Below are 27,334 nucleotides of genomic sequence, written 5' to 3'. Positions count from 1 at the left end.
CCATTTACTAGTTGGCAAGTCGGCATTCTCACAAGTTATAAACACCCATTTACTAGTTGGCAAGTCGGCATTCTCACAAGTTATAAACACCCATTTACTAGTTGGCAAGTCGGCATTCTCACAAGTTATAAACACCCACTTACTAGTTGGCCACCTCTTCTAATCTCCCTGGCCAGGATGCTCTTCTCAATTTGCCTTGTTTTTGGTGGGGCCATTTCTGTACAAAGGACTAGGCCATGGAATCCACCATGTTTTTCTAATAATGTCTCTGGGACCTACATGAGGTCCATTTATTCATTTTTAATTAAAAGAATCCAAAAGGTAACATAAATCAGGTACAGCATGGAAACTAGAACATGCAAGAGTCAGACCTGTGGGAATTCTGGCATCTGGGGGAAACCTTACTGGGAACTCAGACTGTAATATGTGTCTGTAAACACAATTTTGTGCTGCAATATGTATTATGTACTGATCTTGATGCCTTCCATATATGTTAGGCTACAATTCACTTCATCCCCAGCCATCATGGTTATATCTGGGAAGCACTAGATTAGGATCAGCTGATGCTGCCTGCAATTCACACATCACATCAGTTTTCTTTTAAGAAACCAGTGGTTTCTTGAAGAAGCTATAGTGGCATGGTCTAAGCTATCATGTGTTTGCACATATGCTGAGCCAAATATAAAGAAGCCAGATTACAGTTTAGGAGTATGTGTAAACAAATCATTGCTTATGTTCATATTTCTATCCTTTTCTCTATTAAAAACATGGTACTGAATTCCTTTACAGTGTCTGCTTGTCAAACACTTAATCAACTAATTCAGATCTCTCTACCACTCCTACAGATTAAGGGGAAAGTTTTTTAAAAGACAGTTCCATTGTTCTGTGTATTCCATCTTTTCTATGGAAAAAAAGTGAGCATGGAGAAGAAGCGTGAATGTGGGCCACCATCCCATTCATTCCGCCTGCCCTCTGCTGCTTCAGGTTGGACTGTCAGCATTCCCAGAGGGTGACCTTCTTTATCCAAAGAGTTTAATATATAATCTTCAGTGCTGTTTAAACATGTTCACATCCTCATTAAAAGGAAACAAAAAATGAGACCAGTAGGAGGAAGCTGTAATAAAAACTGTAATAAAACCAATAAGAGGACTATAACAGCCACTATGTAGGACAGACAGGCAGAAGACTAGCAGAGTGCATCCACCAACACCAACTGGTAGTCAGAAGACACCATGAGAACTCTTTAATCTCACCACACATGGACAGACTCAACCATACTTTCAACTGGGAAACTGTGAACATCCCAGCCCAAGCTAAACCCAAAAATGCTAGGGAATTCCTGGAAACTTGGTGCTCAGATCAGCCATAAATAGACAGAGATAAACCACATTCACACACACTCTTTATTAAGAGACAATAAAATAGCAAAGAAGGAAACAGACCAGAACACATTTTCCCCAGCAGCCTACACCCAGATAAGCAGGGATTGACACCATAGAAACAATCAAGCAGAAAATAATACTCTAATCAAGGAACTACTAAGGAAAATGAAGCAGACAAACAGTCAAGCAGAAAACAATGCCCTCATCAAGGAACTACCAAGGAGAAAACCACACCCCCACCAACACTGGCAGGGCAAGCTGCTGTATGTAAACAGGGAGCAAACCCCACACTCCCTCGCACTGATGACGTTACCTAGTCAGGTAATGAAACGTCTGCAAGCAAACAACCAAGCTCAGAGAGCACCAAGGACTCTGCAGAAATGACATTAACGTTTCTATGCTCATTTTGTGTCTCAAACCAGCATTTCAAATGAGTTCCTGTCATGATCACCGTTGCGATGTTCGCTCCATCGTAACGGTTCGCATGCCAGAGTGTTGATGCGTGTTCCTGGCTGGGAGGGTGCTGCTGATAAACCTTGTACGGGGAGATGTGTAGCGCTGTGCCAGGAAGGAATGTGTTTGGGTTATCTCTTAAATGTCAAGGTCTTTTTGCCCGTTGATCAGCAGAGCTCGTTAGGAGCACCTGGGAATGTGGGGTTGTTCTATATGCAGGGGGGGGATCGTTGTTGGAAACAGAGCTATTTAGTTTGAGTTTAGGCGCGCTTTTCTCATTCTCAGCTTTCTTTCTGTTTGCACCTTATTCTAAATAAACCAGACCTTAAACTTAGATTTGGAGTCTGAGCTTTTTATTTGAGTAGGGCAATCGTTACAGTTCCTCTGTGAGGAATCACTTTTTATTTTTAATTTCTTTCTACAGAACAGAGGAAGACGTATTCCAACTTCATCATCATGGCAGATGTCTCCCAGTATGCTGTCAATGTAGGTTGTTCTTCATGTTTTGGAGTTTAGGTTGGGTTAAAGTGTGGTGAAGAGAGAATTGGGATTTAGAAGGTTCAGGAATCAAAGTACGGGAGGTGATCTGTGAAGGACTGCTTCTTGGCTGACATATCTTAGTGCTAGAATTCCTCCAGAATAATTTTTATGTGTATTGAGATCTCGGCATGGTATCTGGTGGGAAATTAATCAGTGCTATCCTTTTACTTTGCCTTTAACCACTAATATTAAAAAAATCCTTCTGAATTGCTTATTTTATATTCTACCATGAATTTAGAAAAATTAATTGAGGTACTACAGTCCTAGCAGATATAGAGTTACCCCTTATATATGTTTGACCTATTCATCTCCTTGATAAGAAATCATTCTCCTCTGGACGAATATGAGTAAAAAATAACTTCAGGTTTTAATGCTACTAATTTACTAAAAATCCATAAGGTAAGGTAAGATTTTTTTTAAAATTATGGGAACCATATTACATGAAACAGAGGTATCCCATGGGTAAAATGAGGTGCATACGTGGCAACTTGCATGGCAGCATTCTCACCAGCTATAGCTTCAAGTGCAGTCCCATGTAGAGTGCATTGCAGTGCACCTCTGCCTCCAAACCAGAGGTGACTAAGGCATGAGTCTTGAGGAACCCGGCCAAGTAAGGGCCTGAGCCTCAGTCCCTCCTGATTCTACCAATACTGCCTAGAACCAGCTCTAAAGAAAGGAGAACTGCTGTAGCACAGTACCCCCTAACTCCCAAGGTCATTGAGAGATCAAGTAGGGCCAGGAGAATCACACCATCCCTATCCTGGTCCCACCAAAGGTCACTTCTAAACATGATCATTGCCATGTCAGGGTCATTGCCTGACACCAATGAAAATGATCCAAATAATCCACTTAGTCCAGACAGTCCTCTGTAATTGCAGCTCACCAATTTTTATACAACCCTCCCCAGAAAGAAGAGGTTAGAGACCAGTTGAAAATTATCTAATGCTGCTGAGTCCAGGGGTGGCTTCTTGAGGAGGGGATGTGCCACTGCCGCCTCCAAGATATGTGGGACCACCCCCACACTCAAGAATGTACTTACCCCTGCTTGGAGCCAGCCACAACTTACTCTTCTGTAGCACTGAAACCAACTGGATCCTGAAAGCTTGAAACTTTGCTTTCCTTTATGTCGATATAAAATCTAGGTTGGATGCTAAAGTAATGAATAAACCCAATGGAACCATGGCATGTTGGTGGGGGAAAAGGGAAGAAAAATGAAAGAAGAAAAATACCCAAGTGAGAACTTAATGAGTCGGTCTATATTTCATACTGGAAGACCAGAACAAAGGAAAATGTCTTCCCAGGTCTAAAGCGAAACACAGTTGGGGTTAGATGTGCAAGAGCACATCTGAAGCAAGATCAATCATCATGACTGAGTTCCATTTAGCCAGCATCTACTAAGGCTGTACACTGCTTCAATCTTCAAAAGGTAGTTTGGAGCACATGGGATCATGAACATTGTATCTGTGTGCAATACTATAAACCAGCAATCTTTTCAGCACAATGGGCTGCATTAAAGTGTTTCAAACAGTGCTACATTTGCACTTCCATGTGCACCTTCTGGAGAGCACTGTACAGCATTATTATCTTCATTTAGGTCTTGGTAAGATGTTGAGGTTCCCTGGAATATATGGAAGCTGATGAAATAGATGAATAATAGCATTAATGGCATATAATGGATTTGCTTGTGATACTCTCGTGTCTATATACTCCAGCACCTGGTGACCTTCTCCCTTGGGAAAGAGGAAGATTTGACATCTGTGGAGGATGCTGTCAGGAAACTGTGTATCATGGATAGGCAAGGGAAGATCTGGGTTCAGGAGATGTTGCTTCAGGTCAATGGGTCGACTATCAAGCTCCTTGACATAAACTCAAAGGTGCAGAATCTTACCAAAAGCAGCAATGTTGGGTGGATAATAAAGATTTGGGGGAGGTTTGAGTGTTACCTATGTCCCAATTCCTCTTCTTTGGGAACAGTCCATATTAGATGTCCAGAATGTCATTGACTGATTTTCTCTCCCCCCATAGGAGGAACTGGAGAATTATGGATTGGCAGCTGTGGTTCATTGTGAGGCTGTCCAACCTGAGTCCCGGTCCCGATCCTTGCTTCTAGTCATGTGCCAGGAATCTACTCAGCTCAAACCAGATATCCACTTCTTTGAGTGTGATCAAATTGGGGTAAAAGAATTGAGCCTATAGTTCCATAAAGAATGTTTGGAGAATGATCCTATGCAATTACTAAATTCTACTAACTGCAGAAAATTTATTTAATGCAGGAATGGCAACTATTTAGTGGCCAGGGGCTGAACGTAACATTTTAAAGGAAAGGCAAAGTTCATAGAGCAGTGTTTCTCAACCTTGGCAACTTTAAGGTGTGGACTTCAACTCCCAGAATTCTGGGAGTTGAAGTCCACACATCTTCAAGCTGCCAAGGTTAAGAAACACTGTCATAGAGGGTGAAGCCACGCCACACACAGGGAAGGTGCTGGGACCCACCCACATACTTCACTATGCTAATGAAAATAACTATGTTGATTCTGAGCATCCATTACAGTTTTGAGCTGTTTTCCTCCACAAAATGGAAGTTCTACTTCTGATGTTTGACCCTTGTGTTTGGAGGGGTCTGAGGTTGTAAAGTGGTGCCCAAATGCAGTCCAGAATCCTAAGTTTGCCCAGCCCTGATCTAAAACATGGGAATTTGGGGCAGGGGGAGAGATCTCAACAAGCTTTTGATTGGCTTCTCCTCTACCTTGCAGGCAGAATGGATCCAGCAAGACATTAACAGTGCTCTCCTGGATTTCAGGTCAGGAGGAAATGCCCAGCGGAAAGAAGCCTTAAGGTATGCACACAGCCTAAGACTCATGGCTGTGATGGGACAGCTTCAAAGGGTTATGAGGGCCAAAGTTCACATTACTCATAAACAGCAAGGCTTTCTTTATCTAAGAAGTTGCTGCAAGAAAAGTTGATTCTCAGCAGAGCAGCCTGGGTAGGTGGAGGCCCTGTAACTTCTTGCTTGCCAGCTGCTTTTCCAGTGTAGATTTGCCTCTGCAGCTGCATCTCCACTACAAGTCCATCCCCCACCATCTCCACCATACAACTTGGACTTCGAGAGAAAGGGCTTGGTTGGACCAAACAGCAGGCAGGAAATTGTGGGCAGGATGAAGGATTAAGCAACCTTCACACACTAAGTCTCTGCTGAAAATTGCCCCTTCTCATGCCAGTTTTGTAGAAGTCCAAAGCCAGGAGCTGATGCTTCTTGAATCCACTTGGGTGGGTATGTGACTTTGTGTTTCCTCCTGGGGTAGGATTGGCTAGCTACATGGACTAGTCCTGCCTTTTTTTCTTTTTACAGCAGCTTGCCATGCAGATTTTGAGATAAACAGACTCAGGATATTTTATCATGTTACCTTCATGCCAAGAAAAGCTTAATTTGCTACATTTCTGACTAGCAGGCTGCTATAGAAGACATGGAAATGCATCGATTTGAAAAAATCATTGATTTCCTGGGACTGCAGGAGAGAGGGTTCTTATGTTGCTGATTGAATGGTGTGGAACGTGATATAAATCAGAAGCCACCTTGTCCCCCTAGAGCTAAATGTGACCCCAGAATTACTTTTGAGCACTGTTCCCCCAAAGAATGGATTGGTTTCCCATTGTTTTGATCAGGAAAAACTTGAATACAAAGACCTCCCACCCTCAAGATCTAGGAGGAAAAAAAATCTCACCCATACTTATAGTACATAGTCTTACCCATTTTGCAATATTACCCCATTCACTGTGTCTCTGAGCTCCCTTCAGCGCATTTTGCTTGATCCTTAGCCAACAAAATATTGCCACCCTTTGCCTAGAAGATGAAACTGGTCAAGAGTAGGATAGGAAGGAAGCTGCATTATCCAACTGGGTACCAGTCCTTCCCTATTGATCCCAAACTCTTTCTATGCTTCTCATTTACAGAGCTGCCCAAAACATGCTTGGTAACCAGGCTGAAAAGGCTCAAGAGATCCTCTCTCAGCCTTCCAGGCAGGTTCCTGCCAGGACGAAGATCACTGCACCAGAGCAAAGAGATTATTGTAAGAACCTTGGAACCCACCCTGCCAAGAGCCAAGAGCGCTGGCCTTATTCTTTAGGGTCATTGCCATGGCACTGCTATACACCCTACACATCAGAGCCCAAAAACAAGGGAAGTGAGGTTTCCCATATCCCCATGTGATGGTTCAGCTCTAGAGTAACAGAAGAAGCCACAGCTGCATCTTCTTTTCCTGCCACCAGGCTCTTCAAGACAGAGTCATTCTCTTTCAGTCATAGCCTCGCATTAGTGCCCTAAACTCATCATTTTTTTCCCTATTTCCAGCCTTCATCCATGCAGAGCAAGATGTGGTGAGTTAAATGGGAAATTAATTGTTGGGAGTTTTTTTTAGTATAAATGAGATTTGGGGATGGGGATGGGGATGGGGAAGCAGAGATGGAAGGGTAAGAGAAATGTCTGTGGGGGCCAGGCTTGATGCATTCTCTTATGCCACATTTGCACATTCCCTGGAGGACTGAACACCTTCTGTTCTCTGACACACTCAGTGCTGTTGATATACCGGGCCTTGTTTTTCAGCCTATAGAATACATTTGATCCAGTATATCAGGGATGGTACTGCTTAAACATCAGATATTTATACAGAAGCATATTTCAAGAATAAAAATGAGGAAATGTGCTATTGAAGTAGTCTGCTGGAGCAGCTTCCTCAACTACCCATAGCTGTGTAACTAGCATCCTCACTAGGACCAGCCATTAAAAACATAATGTGCTGTAACAACAAGACTAACAATCACAGTATAGCAATCAACAGGTGCCCCTACTCCAGGAAGGACCAAATTCACATCATTTCCCAAAGACCCTTCAGAAAAGCCATGTTCTCATGTCACTTGTTCCTTGCACAGTACAAAAAAATCTTATCTGTTCCCTTGATTGCCCATGTGCCTGTGGCAGGAACTGTTGAACCGGGTTTTTGATGATGTAGAAGCCTTCGTGGGAAAGCTGCAGAAATGTGCCGAAGCCTTCCGTGTTCTGAATCAACGCAGGCGCTCCCCAAGAGGGCGCCATCGAGAGCCAGGAGGTGAGACCATTGGCTGGGAATGCAGAAGGCTGCTAGGGAAACACGAAATGCTTCTAAAGTCTGTCCCAATCAGAATCTTCCTGTGAGTTCCAGTTCCATCTCCAGAATGATTCTGGAATTCATCAGCATCCACCAAATTCCACTATGGCTTTGAGACTTCCCTTTTATAAACCTCAATAATGGGCCTTCTGTCAACCAGAAATGCCTCCTCTACTGGCATTATTCTTTGTTTTCGCACAAATCAAATGAACTTCTCTGCCAAAAAGTTTTTAGGGCCACTGGAAGACAGAACCTACAAACAAAATTAGGCTGCTATAATGGGCAGTTATTCCTGCTTCAGTATGGCTGAGCTGCTCTGTGGAGAAGATCTCTAGAACCAGGAACCCCGATCTTCTCAATCCAAAAAAAAGATCTGAGACTTGGTGGTGGGAGTTCATTAGCCCCAAACAATAGCTGAAGTTGCAGGAAAAAATTCACTGTTTCTTTCTTCACCACATCCTTAGAGGGACTCTTAACAATCAGAGCAAAACCCCCATCCCAAGAAGAGTTTGAAGACACTCTGTCCAAGATCAAATATTCCTTTAGCCTTCTGGTGAGTTCTGTGTACATTTTTTTATCCCAAGGAAATGGAAGGTATCTCGTTGGTTTATGCTTACAACTAAATTATACTTCCTTTTCCACCACCCAGGCAAGACTGAAACCTAACATCATATGCCCTACTTCAGAGGAGCTAATACTTACTCTTTTCAAACCCTTGAAGATGGTAAGTGCTGGGTTAAGGAAGAGGAGGAGATGAGGTATCAAGTAGCTGAATTAGTAGTAGTGTGTTTCTCAGTCTTGCAACTACCAAATGTGTGGACTTCAGCTCCCAGAATTCTCCAGCCTACATGGACATCACTTAGATTTCTGGGAGTAGCCAAGACTGGGAAACAATGGATTTGTAGATATACATGGACATATGGATTGTAGAAGCAGTAGAATTATATGGAATTGTGGTTGAGGGGCTATGTTATTTAGGTGGTAAATGTGAAACTGAAATCCATAGGAGTAGGGGAGAATTCCTGCACAGCAAAAAATAAGAAGGCTAATACAGGATGATTCCCCCTGACTTCCTGATTTCTGTACCCAAGGACTTCTCTTTTTAATAAAATACTTTGTGCTTCGGTTCCATTACTTGCAGAGCTGTGAAATATAATCCATGAAGAGCTGTATCATGTGATTCTGCTGCATGTATCAATGATTATAAGACAAGTAAATTGATAAATTTCCCTGGGAGAAGATGGGGTCTCCAGGAAAACTGATAATCTGGATTCTGATTCTCATATTCCATTTCAGATTGTGGAGTCTTCTGGAGGGGTGGCATTTGCTTCTGGATTGCGTAATCCCATGATGACTCTAGAGGCAGTGACTCTGATGCGGGGCTGCTTAGGGGAACAGGAAGCAGAATTGTGGCATTCTCTGGGTGACAACTGGACTAAGCCAAGGTAAGGGGATTTGGGTTTGTTTTCCCTTGCAGCAAATTACTTAATTAGATGTTGAGAAGATTTTGGTGGATTAGACCAATTCATTTAATAACCATTGATATGACTGAGGTACACTTCAACCGATGCGTCGCTCCATCTGTCGTTGAAGGCATTTTATACCTATTGCCAGATGTTAAGAAGAGGCTGCTCCTCTGGAGAACAGACCCCTTTTGCAGCCGCTTCACTGAAGTACAGATGCTGCTATGTGAAGATAGTTCTTCCACTTCATCTGCCGTTGGGACATAGGGTCCTCTTCTGCCTTCAACACCGTTGACCATCTTCTCCTGTAACCCTGGAAAGGGGCCCTTACAAGGTGCTACCAGCCAGGCCAGCTGGACCAAGGGTTTTTAAGGAGGTGTTGCTCCTCCATCACTCACCCTTTGTCCTGGCTTGTGACAGGCAGAGCCTGGCTTCCCAAATGTTGGGCCCAGGATGGCGGGTTTAATGGACCGCATTAAGGAAGACATGGAATGCGTGAATGTCACCCCTGAAGATGCCTTGGATTGAGTCAAATGGAGATGGATATGCCGACAAGTGGACCCTGCCATAGCGCGGGAATAACGCTAGGAAGAAGAAGAAGACCAATTCATTTAATGCACAGTTTGGTGGGCTTGTTGTAGATTGGTTGATGCCAGTTGCCTGAATGGTTTAGTTAACTTGTATTAATTAAAAATTTCATGACTTTGGCTCTTTCCTTCCAATTCATATTTCATTTTATTTATTGTTATTTGCCTTGTCCATCAAGGGTTGATTTCCCCAGGGACTATGCAGCTCCCTACAATATAACTTTCTGTAGCGGCTGGGAGCCTCCTGTCCTGGATGCTTTTGGGAAGCCTTGGGAAGACCCAGTGGAGATGCAACACCGACATGAAGAACGCCGCACCCAGGTGAGTATTGAGAAGAGAAGCAGGTAGGAGAGATGAATGTAAGCTTGCATTCTGAGCAAGAGAATGAATATAAAAGGTTCTGCAGCTACTTGGGACAGCTGAAGAAGTGGATTATCTTTGCCTGCACTATATGTTGCATGTTTTGATTGATTATGTGCCATTAAGATAGATTTTCTCCAGGAGGATCAGTCCCCAACCTGGTCCTTCAGGTCTTCCAATAGTGCACCCATTGCCACCATAACTGAGTCCTTCTACCTTCCTGCTGGTCGTCCTCTTCTTCTTCTTCCTCTTTCCCGACTCCATGATGACTCTTGGCGGCTTACAATAAAAACAGTACAAAAACCATATAACACAGGAGAACACCCCCCACACACATATTTGGAAGAAAAAAATCCAGCTCAACAGACATGTTGTTGTTAGTTGCCGTCGAGTCGTTTACAACTCATGGCGACCCTGTGTATAACAGAACGAAATGCTGTTCGGTCTTGCGCCATATGCCTGGCTGTTCCAGTGTTTGCATCCATTGTTGCGGTAATTGTATCCATCCATCGCATTGAAGGCCTTCCTCTTTTCCGCTGGCCCTCAACTTTACCAAACATGATGTTCTTTTTAGGCGATTGGTCTTTCCTGATGATGTGCCCAAAGTATGAGAGTCTAAGCCTAGTTACCTTCGCCTCTAGGGAGCATTCTGGTTGTATTTCTTCTAAAACTGATTTGTTTGTTCTTCCAGCAGTCCATGGTATTTTCAATAATCTTCACCAACACCACAATTCGAATGCATGAATTCTTCTTCTATCCTCCTTTTTTAATGTCCAACTTTCACAGGCATATGTGGCAATTGAGAAGACCATGGCATGAGTCAGACTCATCTTTGCTTTTAAATTGACATCTTTACTTCTGAAAACTTTAGATAGGTCTTTGATGGCAGATTTTCCCAGTGCAATACGTCATTTGATTTCTTGATTACTACTTCCCTTGGCATTGATTGTTGAACCGAGTAGAGTGAAATTGTTGATGACTTCAATTTCTTCTCCATTTATTGTGACATTGTTTATTGGTCCATTTGTGAGAAACTTCGACTTCTCGTATTCAGGCATAGTCTGTATTGCTGATTGCAATCTTTGATCTTCAGCAGCAAGTACTTCAAGTCTTCTTCACTTCCAGCAAGCAAAGTTGTGTTATCTGCATATTGCAGGTTGTTAATGAGTCTTCCAACAATTCTGGTACCCTGTTCTTCTTCATACGTTCCTGCTTCTCGAATTATTTGTTCAGCGTACACATTGAATAAGTAGGGTGAAAGTATACAACCTTGCCGCACACCTTTTCCAATTTTCAACCACTCGGTATCACCATTTTCTGTTCTAACAACTGCCTCTTGATCCATATACAGGTTCCGCATGAGTACAAGTAAGTGCTCTGGAATTCCCATTCTTCGTAATATTAACCATAACTTGCTATGATCCACACAGTCAAACACCTTTGCATAATCAATGAAACAGAGGTAAACATCTTTCCAGTATTCTTTACATTCAGCCAAGATCCATCTGACATCAGCAATGATATCTCTCGTACCGCGTCCTCTTCTAAATCCAGTTTGGAGTTCTGGTAGTTCTCTGTCAATGTAAGGCTGCAAACGTTGTTGAATTATTTTCAGCAAAATTTTGCTAGCATGTGAAATTATCAACAGACATAATTCTATAAAAAAATTGCCACCTACCCTATCCCAAGCCCAAGGCTTAGGGGAAAAACCATGATCGAATGGCCTTTTAAATGAGGGCAGGGTAGGAGCCATAGGATGTCTGGAGGGATGCTATTCCAGAGGGCAGGTGTTGTGACAGAGAAGGCCCACTTCTTGAGTCCCATCAGATGGCAATTGGTCAACTTTGTTACCTGCTAAGAGAGAAGCCACTAGACTTTTTATTACTGTTTTTTATTCTTTGTATTTTTCTTGTTCAATAGCATGTTTCACAATTTTTTAAAAAAGATACCCTGTTTTAATTCTGCTGACAGTTGTAGGAACAGAAATCTTAATGTAGAAACAACAATAGTTTTAGTCAGTTACTGGATGGAATTAGCATATCTTTGCAAGTAAAGTTCATGGGGGGGAGTGTTAAAAAATCAAGATGGTGGTTCCAACCATGTGATTGAAGCCTGAACCTTTTTATGTGCATCATAACGCATGTAAAAGGATAGGGCTTTGGTCACATGGCTGTGGCCACCTTCTTGACATTGCTGACCCCCCAAAACATCCCTGGAAGCTGTAGTTCTAAAGAAGAAAGAGCATGGCTTGTTGTTATACATTGCAACAACAGCATCTTAAGAGTAATTCCCCCATCTTCTTCTGATGAGCATTCATATTTATATGAAGATGGCCCATGCCTCCTGCAGGTTTAGAGGAAGCAGTTGTGTGTTTAATCAGAGGCCCTTTTTAAAAACTAAGTGAATGAATAACTTCTGTGGCTTTTGTGGTAACCTGAAGGAAAGCCACATCACAAGGGTCTAGGACAGAGAATACTTCTAGAACAGTGAAAAGGAAAGTGAAAGTGGAATGGAATGGAATGGAATGGAAGAGACCTAACTTTAGGAGTGGTCCTCCCTGCAGCTTTCAATAAAACTTGGTTGTCTTCCTGCTCCACCTAATCCTTCATTTTCATTGCTGTTATAGTTCAGGGAAAACTGATAGCAAATTTGCAGTAGATCTCAAGGTTTTCTGATTCTCAGAAAATATGAAATGAAAAAAAAAGTTTTCTGGCTCTAAATTGGATGGCTAGGATGGAGGAAAACCTGGAATGAAACCACAGTAGGATATGCATATAACTGAAAGATGAGCTTAGTTCTACCACTAAAAACAAATTTCTTGATTATGTGCTAAGCGGCAGCCTTGTTCCTTAATCCTTAATTGTGAGGACTCAGAACATGCCAAATTAACTTCCCCTGCTTATTATGTTTTTAATCTCAGAAACATCCTATTGGCTGAGGCCAAAGGTTCATATAGCCAGCATATGCTTTCCCCATAGCCAATCACATGCTTCTAGGAAGCATGCATGTTCACTAGGGTGCCCATCTTTCCAGAAATGTGATAGGCTATATGCTTCAGGAAGAGGGGGTGATGGTATGTGGGAATGTCTTTGGGACAGGAGGAAATCCAGCAGCCTAGGCAACGGGTCTTCCTCCTGTCTCCCAAGGTCATTCCCACATACCATCACAGAAGGCCTTAGAAAGTATTTTTGTAACTAGTTATATCCCTCATGCTAACAATTTTATGAACAGACAAGTCCTCCCAATTTGAAAGAGTAGCCACAACACATTCTGAAAAATTTAAATGTTTTTCCAGCCCAAACAAGTGGGGGTTCTAGTTAGCACTTAAAAACTAGTTCTAGCTACTGTCAGCATAATTCCTGTCCATGAACTGGAGGAAGTAAAGAGAGTGCCTTGAGATAGACCTAAACTAACTTTACTGTTTCTCTATCCCTCCCTCTTTCTCTCTGTTGCAGCAATCGGCTCCTGCAATTGCAGCCAATGGGTAAGATATTGTCAAGGATTTTGAGAACAGATTATTTATTTGGGGAGTATAAATGGGGAACTTTGGAAGAGAGGATTAGCATTTAGGATTTAAAAAAAGATTTAAAGGAAGGTTGGGAAAGATGAGGATTTTAATGACTTGGGTGGGATTGGCTGTGGAAATACCCCAAACTTTTCCATTCCTACACTCATACATACATATTACCACTTGGAAACGGTACAATTTCAAAATGTGGTTTAACTTCTGAAGCAGGGGCATCAAAAATTGTCATGGTGGCCGTGATTGCATGATCAAAGCTCTGCCCCTTTATTACAGGTAGTCCTCGTTTAGTGACTGCCTCATTTAGCAAACGTTCACTGTAAACAATTGTGATGAAAAAGTAACTTCATGACAAATCCTTGCATTTATGACCTTCACAGGTCTGTAAAGCAAAGGAAAGCTGAAATAAGATCATAAGTGGAACTGCAGATTCACTTAGCAACCACTTCTCTTAATGATTGAATTGCCAGTCCCAACTGTGGTTGCTAAACAAGGACTACCTGTGCATGCATCTGCTCATAAAAAGGCGCAGAGCTTTGACTGTATATCTGCAGTTGTCATCTTGGCTTTTCTGACCACCCCTGCAGATGTCCCTGATCTGCGGAGACATATCTAAGATGCAAGGACTCTCAAACAGTTGTAGAGGCATGTCATAATGCTATATTTATATGAATCCAAACTTTGGTCATTCTAGACCAGCACTGTGTATCCTGTGAGTTGCAGCAGTAATCCAGAATCAAAGGCAGAAAGGGTCTTTTCTTATTCTGCTGCATGAAATCTTTTAAAGAGGAAGTAAAAGAGATTGAATATTTGGGACCTGCAGAAAGTGTGCAGTGTCGAAGAGTGAAGATCTTTTCCACTTTATAAGGTGAAGAAGTTCCCAATTCTGGCTTCTTCAGTCATGGGCATCATCCCTAGTATAACCACTATTGTAGCATTAACAAAACTTAATCTAAATTGAGAAGGAGCCTGTCATGATTCCAGCCCCTTCTCTGATCCCAATGGGAAGAGATGAAGGGCTGGGTTGGGGGGCTAACACTTTAGGAGAGTGCAGTATGGAAGGATTTGTCATGGGCCCTTTGGAGGGTGGTGATGAGATTGGATAAATTGGGTAAAGTGTTTGAACTTTTAGAAGGTTTTCCCAGAGGGAAGATCATGGGTCATTTGTTTATGAAATGCTTAGGTCAATTCTACATTGCTTGTTTTTTCCTTCTTCTTCTTCTTCTAAAATTTTTTTTTTCTATTTTTCTCTTTCTCTCTGTCTTTGCCCTGGGAGTAGCTGGGTCCGGTGGTAATCAGGAAAGACAATATAGGAGCTAGATAAGGAGGTGGTGGTGGGGTGCTTAGAAGCTTAGCTTAGGGCGGGTGAAGGTGTGTTGCAATTAATAACTGCAGGTTCTTGTAAGGGCAAGAGGTACTTTCAGTGATCAGCAACCATTAGCTGCTGAGTAAGGACTTCAAATTATTACCCTGAATCTGAACTTACAAGTATTGGTGGCTAGGAATCCAACTGGCCCACTATGCCTTCAAGGAATGGGGGTTTCTGAACACAGAATTTGTCAGTTGACATAAGATTCCCCATCAAGATTTTTCTATTTCAGTCCTGTTTCAATTCTCTGTCCACTTTGAGGAAAAACTTTATTTATTTATTTATGTATTTATTTATTTATTATTGGGTATTTAAAAATCATTGAGAAGTAGCCAGGATGGAGATTTCTGGCACAGCTTCCAAGACTTGTAAGTACCATTCCCTTCTCTCATGGTTCTCTAAATTCATTTCTTCCCAAGACTTCAGGAGTCTTGATTCTTGCCAAGATCAAAAAGAACCAAAATATTCTGACATGTCAATCGTCAGTCCAATTATTTACATTTAATTTGTTCTGTAGTGCTTTGAACTGGGCTATGCTGAGAAAAAAAAAACATCTGTATTACAATGCTATTTTAACTATCTCTCAAACAGTCCTAAGAATTATACCATGATGAGGGTACCAAGGATTAGTTGTCTAGGGAAACTGGATCACTGTTAAAATTAATTTTTAAAGGTTGTACCATAGATAAGCACATAATTATTTATTCAAGAGCTAAGAATAAGTAAACTACAAAAGAGAGATGTAGCAACTATAGAGGCCTGGAATTAAACTAAATAAGCACCCATTGGAATTTCCTTCCTACACTTTTCATGCACACATTCATACATTTTTATTAACCTATTCATACACACTCACATGCAGATATGAGGAAGTACCTAATAATCAGTTCATAAAGTGGCAAGGAGGGAGGGGAATCTCTCATAGTTCTCGAAATAAATTAAAATCAGATGATTCTTTGTAGTTCTACTAGAAATTCTGGATTTGACCAGCACTTCCTGAGCACAAAGATAAAACTAGACTAAGGTCTCAATGTGTCACCGAAGTGATCCTTGCTAGTTACCTCTCCATCTTTATATTGCTTAGAATGGATTTCCACAATTATTTACACCCAGAAGCTTATGGAGAGAAGTCAGAAAAACCAAAGGATTGTGGGTTTTTTTACAACCTGGAAAATGAGCTAAAGCACATCCATGCTAAACAAGTTTAAGGCCAATGTCATGGTTTTCCCAAAAGTTAAGTGGGAAACATAGCACCACAGAATTGGAGAGGATTCTTGGTTAGATCCTTGGCCACACAATGTGTTTGCCATGTGGGAGAACTCTGATGTTATGTCAAAGAGTAAACTCTGAAGTTATGTCAAGGAGTAAAACAGCTAGTAAAAATGAACTGCTATAAGGACAGACAATGATTGTTTCTCCTTACAGGAGCATATTTTTATTGTTGTGCTCAACTGCCAGGGGAAATTAGCAGCTAACAGGAGGGAAGAACCATAGAAGATGGGAAAGACAATCAGCAGTTCCTCATGAAGTGTGTCTGTACGTTTGTGTGTGTGCACACACACGTACAGTATGCATGAGTGCTTCCCTTTCTCTGCCTCATGGTGGAGAAGCCATCATCCTCAATAAATGGTTTTGTTATATGTGGGGAATGGACCTCTCTCAGAAACTGAGGGTAACAGATAGCTGATCTCTTCAAACTTGACCCAAAAAGATCACACAGGGTTCACACAGCCACCCATCTGCCCATATATTTACACTGTAATTTGCCCAGCCTTTTTCAAAGTTGAGTGGATCACAAAGACAGGGCATTCTGGCAAAGCTTTCAGATGATAGTTCTGCACTAGGGTTCATGCTTCATAACTTACATGATTTCAGTTTCTACAGTAGAATGTCTCCAGCATATGCCTTAGTCTCAAAAAAAAAGTGGTGGTGGGGGAGATTAAAGAGGCTGAGTCCAGTTAGGAGACTGCAAATTTAACCTAGTAAACATTGCAAGATTTCCAGTTATTCTGCAAAGAATATAAAGCGAGAAAAGGATAAAGCAGTCCTTCTTTTAAGCTACTACCCTAATTATGCAGTTTTGTTTGGTTCAGCGCTTATGGAATGCAGGCCCACTTGACTCCCTTACAGTTGGTGAGGATGAGAGCTAGTGTGGTATGATGGCTAAGTTGTTGGACTAGAATTGGGGAGGCCAGGTTGTAGTCTACCTTCAGCCCTGGAAGTTCACTAGCTGAGTTTGGGCCAGGCTATTTCTCAACCCAACCATCCTTTTCAGATTGCTGCTGTGACAAGAGGAAGCACTTTGTAGACTGCCTTGAGCTACTCTGCGAAAGGTGGGGGATACTTCTAATAAAGTAGCTCCAAAAAGAATTCTGGAATATCCCTGTATGCCTTCATTGAACAAGGACTCATTTTAAAATGGGCATTTGAAGGACAGAGCAGATGTATTTATTTATTAAGGTTCTATCCCACCTTTCATACAGGAGCTCCAGACAGCATACCTAGTGCTTTCTCCTCCCATTTTCCCCCACAATGACAATCCTAGGAGGAAGGTCTGGCTGAATATCACCTAGTGAGCTTCCATGATTGAAGGTGGAGTAGAACCTGGGTCTCCTCACTCCAAGTCCAACCACTTTACCACTACCCCATGCTGACTGTGATGTGCATCACCTTCCCAACAGTCCTCCTGAGAATTTACGTGTTCTCCCTTGTGTTAATGTGAACGTCACTGTAGTAAAAAGCGTACTCTGATATTGGCCAAGCTACACCCGAATTCTTTTGCTGTCAAACAGCATGCAGTATGTTCGTGATGTACAAGGGCAGAGAACAAGAGAACAAAGCAATAGCACAAGTAGCAGCGCAAGAACTTTTCATCCCTTGGAGACCCATGGGGAGATAGGGACTTGGCAGGAAACCAACAAACAGAAGACCAAGTCCAGCCCTTTCCCTGGATGGAAAGAGGTAGGAGACTTAGGTTTCCCAAGAAGTCCAGGAGAATAAAGTAGAGCAACAAGTCTTGGGAGCCCAGATTATCCTAAAAGAAAATGGAATGTTCAAGCTGAACAAGAAAGGAATTGACCAGGAATTTGGTCGTTTTCTTCTCTGCTGACTTCTTGTTTGGATGGGCAGCAGAGAAGAATCTGATGCAGGAGAGCAAAGTGATTGAGGGGAATTCAGCTCTGAAAGCAGGATGAAGACTGGAGGAGAGGTAGACAGACATGGGAATATCACAGAAGGCAAGAAGCAAGAGCGAGGGGCCCGGTGCTTTGGTGGTGGGCACAGAAGGGAAATGTAACAGGCTGAGATCAAGAGGACGGCGGTTTAAAGAAAAATGGTGTCCAGAAGAGAACCAAGAGGGGGACACTAGGCAGCCAGTGGAGGTAGGATTGGAGTGAGGTGGGGATTGGGGGCTCCTTTTCTTTTTCTTCTTGAATTCCTATCCTTCTCAGAACCAGTTTGCAAGATATGTGTCCCAGCCAGTCCAGCTCTGATCTTCATAGAGTCTAGCTGGAAGAAGGATTGGAGATAGATGGTCAGGGTCTCTTTTCTGGTAGGAAATATCAGAGACAACTGGTGTAAGCCAATATCTCATTTTGCTCTTTCCTGGTCATTATCCAATCCTTCCTTCTGTATCCCATTTTTCTGTTTTGTAATTGGGCAATCTTTGGAAATCTGAGCATGGGCACAGTTGGTTACTTTGCTATTGTGAAGTGCTAATTGATGATAAAGCCTAGCCATCCTGCCATCTTCCCTCACAGGGGCCCCCTTTTTATTGGCAGGATGCATCAAAGTTGGGATGAAGAGACGTGCACATACAACACCCACTAAACCCAGCACGTATTAAACAAAACGTACATAAAACTAGAGCTCTCTAGAGTTGAAATATAGGTAATTAATCACTCTGTTTAAGATTAGTTACATGACTTAAATTTAAATGAATTTGCATGGTGCCCAAACACAACATCAATGCCAATTTAAGATACTGAAGGAAGTGCTGGATATTTATGTTCAATAAACAGAAGTTACCACTATTAACTCTGTATTTGGAAGTTACCCTTTCATTTCTTATTGTACTTACAGATCCATATTAAAATTACATGAAAGAAATAGTGTTCCACAACTCATTTACTAACCCTCAACTATTAACTAGATTAACCCTTATTTATTAATCATCAACATTTAAAATGTTTAGTAGCTAAATTAGTTGACAACACCAGGGTTGCTTCTCATGTCACCCATTGACCAAACTTTTTCTGCTCACTTCTGTATCTCATCCTGATCTTTGCTGTAATGTCGACTAAGCTATACTGAAATTTTCAGAACTTCTGGGCCTTTAATTAGAGGTTTCCTTCTTTTGGGTTCCCTTTAATTGGTCAACTTTGTTACCTGCTAAGAGAGAAACCACTAGACTTTTTTGTACTGTTTTTTATTCTTTGTATTTTTCATGTTCAATAGCAGGTTTCACAGGTTTTTTTTTAAAAAAAGATTTAATTCTGCTGACAGTTGTAGGAGAACAGAAATCTTAATGTAGAAACAACAATAATTTAAGTCAGATACTTGATGGAATTAGCATATCTTTGCAAGTAAAGAAACAGTCAGGTGTTCATAGGTGTGTTTGTGTGTTAAAAAAATCAAGATGGTGGTTCCAACCATGTGATCGAAGCCTGAACCTTTTTATGTGCATCATAACGCATGTAAAAGGATAGGGCTTTGGTCACATGGCTGTGGCCACCTTCTTGACTTTGCTGACCCCCCAAAACATCCCTGGAAGCTGTAGTTCTAAAGAAGAAAGAGCATGGCTTGTTGTTATACATTGCAACAACAGCATCTTAAGAGTAATTCCCCCATCTTCTTCTGATGAGCATTCATATTTATATGAAGATGGCCCATGCCTCCTGCAGGTTTAGAGGAAACAGTTGTGTGTTTAATCAGAGGCCCTTTTTAAAAACTAAGTGAATGAATAACTTCTGTGGCTTTTGTGGTAACCTGAAGGAAAGCCACATCACAAGGGTCTAGGACAGAGAATACTTCTAGAACAGTGAAAAGGAAAGTGAAAGTGGAATGGAATGGAATGGAATGGAAGAGACCTAACTTTAGGAGTGGTCCTCCCTGCAGCTTTCAATAAAACTTGGTTGCCTTCCTGCTCCACCTAAATCTTTGTTTTCATTGCTGTTATAGATGAGGGAACAATAGAAAACTGATAGCAAATTTGCAGTAGATCCCGAGATTTTCTGATTCTCAGAAAATATGAAATGAAAAAAAAAGTTTTCTGGCTCTAAATTGGATGACTAGGATGGAGGAAAACCTGGAATGAAACCACAGCAGGATACGCATATAATTGAAAGATGAGCTTAGTTCTACCACTAAAAACAAATTTATTGACTATGTGCTAAGCAACAACCTTGTTCCTTAATTCTAAAAGTATGTCAACTCACTATCTTCTTTGACTTGTCTCCAGTCAGTAGATCTTGGGGATCTGTAAAAACGAAGTTAACTCCTTTGATTAGAAGTCTGATCTACACAGATCATAGGTATCCTTGCATCAAATCCAATGTGTCTTCCTTCTCCCTCACAGGTGTAAACGCCCAGAGAGCAAATTGGTGATCTGCACCCATAACTTCACAGCCAGAAACAGCAGTGAACTGTCAATGCTTCAAGGGGACATATTAGAGGTGAAATTATGACCCAGGGTATCACCCATGCCAGGAAGGGTAGTTGGAACCCTGATGTAAAGAAGCTGACTGCATTTGGGAATCCAAAAATTTGGAAATATGCCATTGTTTGATTACCTTTGCAAAGTTGACAGTCTCCTCTAGTTAAATAAATAAATGTGAAATACTTGGGCATGTGAAATCATGACCTTTTCTCTCATGCAGGCTATGGGTGTGCCTTAAATGAGAAGCATAGCTATGCATAAACAGGCTGTTTACTAAAGAGGTTGTGGACTGGTAGCAATTATGGAATTATTTATGAGGCTGAATTAGGACTCCTCTTGACAGTTCTGAGCATCACAAAAACTGGCTGGAATGTTGTCTCTGCTTATACGGAAACACGTATTTTTGTTTGCTGTTAGGTTCTTGAGGATAGTAAGAAGTGGTGGAAAGTCCAGAATTGTTATGGTCAAGTTGGTTTTGTCCCTTACAATATTCTTGCTCCAGTGCTGAATGGAGATGACTCCAGTATCCAGAATGACAAAGGAACGGCTCCAATCAATGGAATCAGCCCTATAATTAAGGTGAGTTGGGCTGTGTGCATTAGGGCGTTGTTTCTTTGTTTCTGTATTTTTTTTAGAAAACTTGATTAAAGCTTTTTCGAAATATACATAAAAACTAAAAAGATTGAAACGAAGAAGCCTACAAAGAAAAAGAAGCAGAACTAAAAAGATATGAAAAAAACACACAACAGAAACTACTCCAAAGTGACTTCTGACTTTCGATAACAAAGATATACAGCATTTAAATTCTCATTATTACATTCCCTTCTAAAACAAAATTACCCTCCCAATTAAAGAAAAACATATAAAACCCTTCAAACATAACCTGAAACCTAATATAGTAACAAACACCACCCTTCTTCACTGTAATTTGCTCCTATCTGCCAACTACACTAGCATTAACCCAAAAATATAAAAATTATCCAAACAGCGTATTTATCTAAACCCTTAAAAAAACATCCTGATAACCACATTTAAACAATAATCTAGGCATTCACCAAAAATGTAAGAATTTTCAAAACCGCATAACCATTTATCCAAACCTATAAGAAACCATCTTGATAAACACATTTAGACAGTTATCCCACTTCAGAGTAAACCAAGGCATTTACATGTCTCAGCATTATGTGCAGAGCTTGCTTCTTGTCAGTTTCAAATTCTACAAAAACAAAAAAAACCCAAAATATTTGTCCTAGAGTTTAACTCTCTTGATCATGGTGTGGTGGCAACGCTGTCTTCTTATCTTCAGCTTTCGACAACTCAGTTTTCTTTTGACTATTTACATGTAAGTCACCAATTCTCATCTTTTTCTTTGGAGAAACCACTTTACTCTTAAGGTAGTTTTCAGCCTTATCAGTTTCTCTTGATTCTTGTGACAATTTGGACTCCACAAATTCTGAGAAATGCTCCAAGACTTGAATAACCGCATTGGAGAGACCTTTAAATTTCAAATTGATTTCCTCCATATTTCTTAACAGTAAGATGGATTATGGCGCCCTCTAGTGCCTCAGGAAGGTAAAGTCATTAACGCTGTAACTGAACACTCTCTCCAGCCTTTTTATCTCCAGTGTGGCCAATCAGGAAAATAAAAAGTAATCACAAACAGCATTCCCATGGGAAAGTGAAAGCAAATAGAGCAGAACTCCAGTCCACAGATTCGACAAAGAAGAGAAAGTTTTATATTTGTTTCTGTTTTTTAACATTCTGTGTCCAATGAGATTTAAAATTAAAACCAACATTTTAAAAATAGCAAAGAAAACAATTAACTGAATCAACAAAACAATCAATCTAAACATCAGAGGAAAACTGAGGAAATTTGTTTATTTATTTATTTAATTTATACATCATATTTATATGGCTGCCCATCTCACAGATCATGACTCTGGGTGGTGTACAATAAAAAATTGGTTGTGTAGAACAGCCTTCACTCTTCCTAATGTTCTCCACATACTTTAAGCTATAACTTCATCATCTGCACCTGGCACAGGTCAGAAAGGGGAGGGCAACTGGAGCTGTTATATAAAAGGAGGGATGTTGCTGGCAGATTAGGTAGAAATGTTGTTACCCTCATGCAACTAGAATTCAGGTTCAGCCAATGACATTGGCCAAACTTAGATGGCTACAAAAAGGAATCTGACAATTTACGGAAGAGAGCTCTATCAGCCCAAATATGTTCATCAGCAGCATCATTCCTCTATTGAGAGTGGTTAAGCATGAGTAACATTGTGCCTAATTTAGCCAAAATGGCATTACCCATGAATAAGAAGACCATCAGCAGATAGATGATTCTATGGTTTGCATGGGTACAAAAAAAAATATCACACGGGTTTCACCAGTAACAGGGTATTAGATGACCATTATCAGGCAGGAGAGGTGGAATGGAGTATAGTAGAGGAAGGTAAGGCTAGTGAAGAGGAACACTTCATGCGGCTACATGGTTTTGCAAGTCCCTCTTGTATCTCTGAATATGAGATGCTGAGGATATTAAATGGAGTATCCTGCCCTGATTAGGGATGTCTTGGGAGAATCTGCTGGCAACTGTTGGAAACCAAGTATTGGATAAGATGGATCTGTGGGGGATCCAGCATTGCAGCTCAGAGGTCAAAGAGACTCGATGAACCTGGTGAGATTTAGGGAAGGCAGTCAAAGCTTTCCCTCTCTGAGCTCTAGAAAATGCTGAAATATCAAAGATGGGAGAGTGGTTCTTATGAAATCAGATATTTATTCCACATATATTACTTTAGGTAAGAGTGCTGAAAGTGTAAAGCCAATAGACCAAAACATCACCTGTGAAAAGTCTAAGGGAATATGTAGGATCGAAATGAATTGGGAGTTTACATATTAAAACCCAGCCAGTTTAGAGGACTAATCGATTGTTGATAATTAGTGTGGCCTTTTCACCACAATTTCTTGTGACAGCTCCTCTCCCTGATCAGAAACAGACTTCTCTCATTCACTGTTCCTCCTTTCTTTCTCTGCATAGAAAACACCACCTCAGCCAGTACCAAAGACCAAATGTCTACAGCCAAATGGTGTAAAACGGGCCTGTGCTGAGGGGCTTGACATGGACCAGAGTAAGAAAGGTAAGACCCCTCTTTCATTTGGAACCGCAAAGCCAGCCAGCCAGCCAGCCAGCAATTCTTCTTCTTACTCTTCTGCCCAAGTGCTGAATGGTCTAAATGATCTGTGAGAAATCCCAGGTTGGCCTCTGCCCTAGTAAGAGCACTAACTATAGAACTATGTCTAGAGAGAGTTCACTTGTCTACTAAAATATCCTTTGGGCAGCCTGAACTCTGGGTCTAGGATAGGGATGAAGACCTTGTGGTCCTTCAGAAGTCACTGAATTACATTCCAGTCGTCTCCCTCACCAGTGCCCATGGTGACTAGAGTTATTGGATAGCTCAGTAGCATTTAGGTAAAGGTAAAGGTTTCCCTTGACGTAAAGTCCAGTCGTGTCCGACTCTAGGGGCGCTGCTCATCTCCGTTTCTAAGCCTTGGAGCCGGCGTTGTCATAGACACTTCCGGGTCATGTGGCCAGCATGACGACTCGGAACACCGTCACCTTCCCGCCGAAGCGGTACCAATTGATCTACTCACATTGGCATGTTTTCAAACTGCTAGGTGAGCAGGAGCTGGGACGAGCAACGGGAGCTCACCCCGCCGCGCGGTTTCGAACCGCCGACCTTCCGATCGGCAGCTCAGCGGTTTAACCCGCAGCGCCACCGCGTCCACATATTCCCCATCCCTGCTCTAGAACAAAGCAATGTAATGTATATATTTTCAAACAACTGAACTAGCTTCCCAATGCTTTCCTGACTGTTAGATCACGTGATATTGGAGGGAAGGTATAAAAATACCCCTTTTGCAGAGCAGACCTGCTCCTGTGACATGGAGAAGCTTAAGACTCCAGCCCACATCTTCCTTTGATGTCCTTTCTACAGCACTTTGTGCCCTAACCTCATAACTCCACTTGCTAACTGAAGATCTACTTGTTCTGAGGATTATCTCATTGCCTTTTTACCTCCTGGCTACTTTTTTCAATTAAACCATCAGTTATTTTGCTTTCCCAAATGTACTCACTGCTAATGATACAGCAAAGAACATTACCTAAAGCCCTGGGATGTGGTCCCTGAAAACACTGAACATGGTTTTCAAGGATCTTCCAAATCCTTGGTGAAACCTATTATAGGTAATCCAGCCTTCCAGATGTGTGAGCTTCAACTTCCAGAATTCTCAGCAATGACCATGCTGCTGGCCAAATGATTCTGAGAGCTGATAATCACTGGATGCCCAGATCCAGGAAAGCTGCAGTTACCCTTATACTGCTAGGAAGTATATATCCTTTATCCACATTACTTGAAGCACTGGAAAGGACTGATAAAATCCATAATCTAATCCTGCAAAATTCTATAGAACCTACAGCATATTAGTTTACTGCAGGATACTGTGGAAGAATATGGCTGCCACTTGGATTATGGGCTATAAATGGAGATGTGCAAAATTGGGCGGTCCATTCCTTCCCCCTTATTCTCTCCCCACCCCACCCCACCCCACCCCACCCAGATCTGTGTGTTCCAGGGATAGCTCATCCATTTTCAGAAGTGAATGTTTTGGAATAGGAAGTTGTCTTCTGGACATAATCTGCCCCAAAGCAGACGAACTACCCTGGAATGCTTGTATCTGCACATCTGGAAGAAAAACAAAAAGTTCTTGGAAGAGAACACATAGTTTTTGTACTTCCCTAGATATAAGGACAACTCCTTTGCTTCCCCATGCCTGTTTTTTTTTTCAAATGAATCCTTGGTATCATGAGTGATATCTCTTCCTGCCCTGGTAGAACACTTCAATACAGTCAATGAGGAGCTCGTCCTGAGGCTGGCCAATGGGACAACTGGCTGTTGTAAGACTCTTCACATCTCACGTACTCCAGATACTGATGTCCCTTTAGACTACAATTCGAATTCTGATCAAGTCCGGACCTGGCTAGAGGCTAAAGAGTTCAGTCCATTGTGAGTTGGCCTCTGTTTCTCTTCGAGAAAGTACATGGATTGGCAATGAAATCCAGGCTTATATTTCCTGATATTTCTCTCTTAAAATCATATTAAATACTAGGTCAGAGATGTTGTGCATATCAACAGCCTGCCTAGTTGGCAGGCATCTAAACTTTTAGTGAATGACCTCTGCATTAGCCACCATATAAAGCAGCAGCAGCTTTCCTGAACAGCTCATTAGTTTGTAGGCTCCTAAAGTTTGCCACTGAACTATGATTAACTATGGATTCCTCTTCTATACCTCTAATAGATGCTCACTAAATTTAAGAGTAAAACTATGCTAAATAAGATTCCTGTTTGGTTATGGTGGGGTGGGGGAATCCCTCATTGGCTAACAGCAGTCAATGGGGACCTAGAGGTAGCAACTATCTGATTGGCTGTTGCTTGCCCAGGGGAATTCTTATTGGTGCTTTAGGCATTCCGCTATTTATCCACCCTGACCTATCTGTGGTCAAAAGAGCTGTCAGAGTATGACATAGTTAGAGGTCATTTTTTAATTTTTATTTATTTATTTACTATCCCACCTTTATTATTTTTATAAATAACTCAAGGTGGCAAACATACCTAACACTCCCTCCTCCTCCTATTTTCCCCAGGACAGCAACCCTGTGAGGTGGGTTGGGCTGAGAGAGAGTGATTGGCTCAAGGTCACCCAGCTGGCATACATGCCTAAGGTGGGACTAGAACTCACAGCCTCCTGGTTTCTAGCCCGTTGCCTTAACCACTAGACCAAACTGGCTCTCCAAATTTTCACATTTGCTTCATGTTTAGAGTTTAAGTGGGATGAATCCTTTTTCTTATCATGGCCTATTTGTTCTACCTCCTCTTTTCCCCCCTTCCTGCAGGACTGTGAGTGCATTCGGAATTCTGAATGGAGCTCAGCTGCTTTCCTTGCAGAAGCATGAGTTCAGAGCTGTCAGCCCTGAAGAAGGTGCTCGAGTCTACAGCCAGGTTACCATCCAGAAAGCCCTCCTGGAGGTACCAGGGATTTTGAAGTCTCTTCTAAGGGTTGGAAGAAGGGTGATAAGGCATATAGATAATCAAGACCTCAAGGAGCTGAGAAGTCTAGCGAGGTTCAGCAGAGGTGTAAAGAGCCAAGGGGGCTGATGGTGATGAGGCAAGCTCAAAGATGCCAAGTTTTTAAAAGAGTAGATAACGTAATTAGAGTTTAGTGCCTGAAGACAGAATAATATCCATCCTTAATTTTCCACTATTTTCTTTTAGGGTTCTGGGAAAACATCAGAGCTAGAGGTTGTGATGGCAAGACAAAAAAGGAGAGCAGAAGGATTGGACCAGTAGAGGTCTCTTTTAGTGTGGTGGTGTGACTCTACTAAAGAAATGTGGAAATGCAGCGTACCTTTCAACTTGGCTTATTTCTTTCCCTACAGCAGTGTTTCTCAAGCTTGGCCACTTTAAGATGTGTGGACTTCAACTCCCAGAATTCCCCAGCCAGCCATGCTGGCTGAAAAATTCTGGGAGTTGAGGTCCACACATCTTAAAGTGGCCAAGGTTGAGAAACACTGCCTTACAGGATCGAAATCTACCCTGTGTAGGGACCTTGAAAGAATTGGTTGTGGTTGTTATTGTGGGTGTGTTTTGTATTCCTGATTTGCTATAAAAAAAAGAGTGACCATCTCTAGATGGTCTCCCCAGTTTCTCAAATCTCTCTTTTTAAAATAGACATCATGGAGCAATCTTCTAGCACTCTCCCCCTTCCCTGATCCTCAAATAATAATTTTTAAAAAATTGTGT

The 27,334-nt window shown here is 41.6% G+C and overlaps 1 protein-coding gene across 1 annotated transcript in view; it reads left to right on the top strand.

Annotated features, from left to right (window-relative positions):
- Positions 1 to 27,033, top strand: part of EPS8L1 (EPS8 signaling adaptor L1) — a 35,969-nt gene extending 8,936 nt beyond the window's left edge. Inside the window, exons 4-21 of the mRNA XM_063301201.1 lie at positions 2,267 to 2,321; positions 4,088 to 4,249; positions 4,401 to 4,550; positions 5,129 to 5,211; positions 6,327 to 6,442; positions 6,724 to 6,749; positions 7,351 to 7,477; positions 7,981 to 8,069; positions 8,166 to 8,240; positions 8,813 to 8,961; positions 9,746 to 9,887; positions 13,382 to 13,410; positions 20,394 to 20,490; positions 20,892 to 21,053; positions 23,515 to 23,614; positions 25,369 to 25,540; positions 26,428 to 26,560; positions 26,807 to 27,033. Coding sequence (XP_063157271.1) covers positions 2,267 to 2,321; positions 4,088 to 4,249; positions 4,401 to 4,550; positions 5,129 to 5,211; positions 6,327 to 6,442; positions 6,724 to 6,749; positions 7,351 to 7,477; positions 7,981 to 8,069; positions 8,166 to 8,240; positions 8,813 to 8,961; positions 9,746 to 9,887; positions 13,382 to 13,410; positions 20,394 to 20,490; positions 20,892 to 21,053; positions 23,515 to 23,614; positions 25,369 to 25,540; positions 26,428 to 26,560; positions 26,807 to 26,881 — 1,942 coding nt within the window. The 3' untranslated portion in view covers positions 26,882 to 27,033. The remainder of the gene's footprint in view (positions 1 to 2,266; positions 2,322 to 4,087; positions 4,250 to 4,400; positions 4,551 to 5,128; positions 5,212 to 6,326; positions 6,443 to 6,723; positions 6,750 to 7,350; positions 7,478 to 7,980; positions 8,070 to 8,165; positions 8,241 to 8,812; positions 8,962 to 9,745; positions 9,888 to 13,381; positions 13,411 to 20,393; positions 20,491 to 20,891; positions 21,054 to 23,514; positions 23,615 to 25,368; positions 25,541 to 26,427; positions 26,561 to 26,806) is intronic.
- The last annotated feature ends 301 nt before the right edge of the window (positions 27,034 to 27,334 follow it).

The sequence above is a fragment of the Candoia aspera genome, chromosome 4 (genome assembly GCF_035149785.1).
Source record: "Candoia aspera isolate rCanAsp1 chromosome 4, rCanAsp1.hap2, whole genome shotgun sequence".
NCBI lineage: Eukaryota > Metazoa > Chordata > Lepidosauria > Squamata > Boidae > Candoia > Candoia aspera.
The sequence above is the reverse complement of the archived record's forward strand: the minus strand, read 5'-3'. Positions and strand labels throughout refer to the sequence as shown.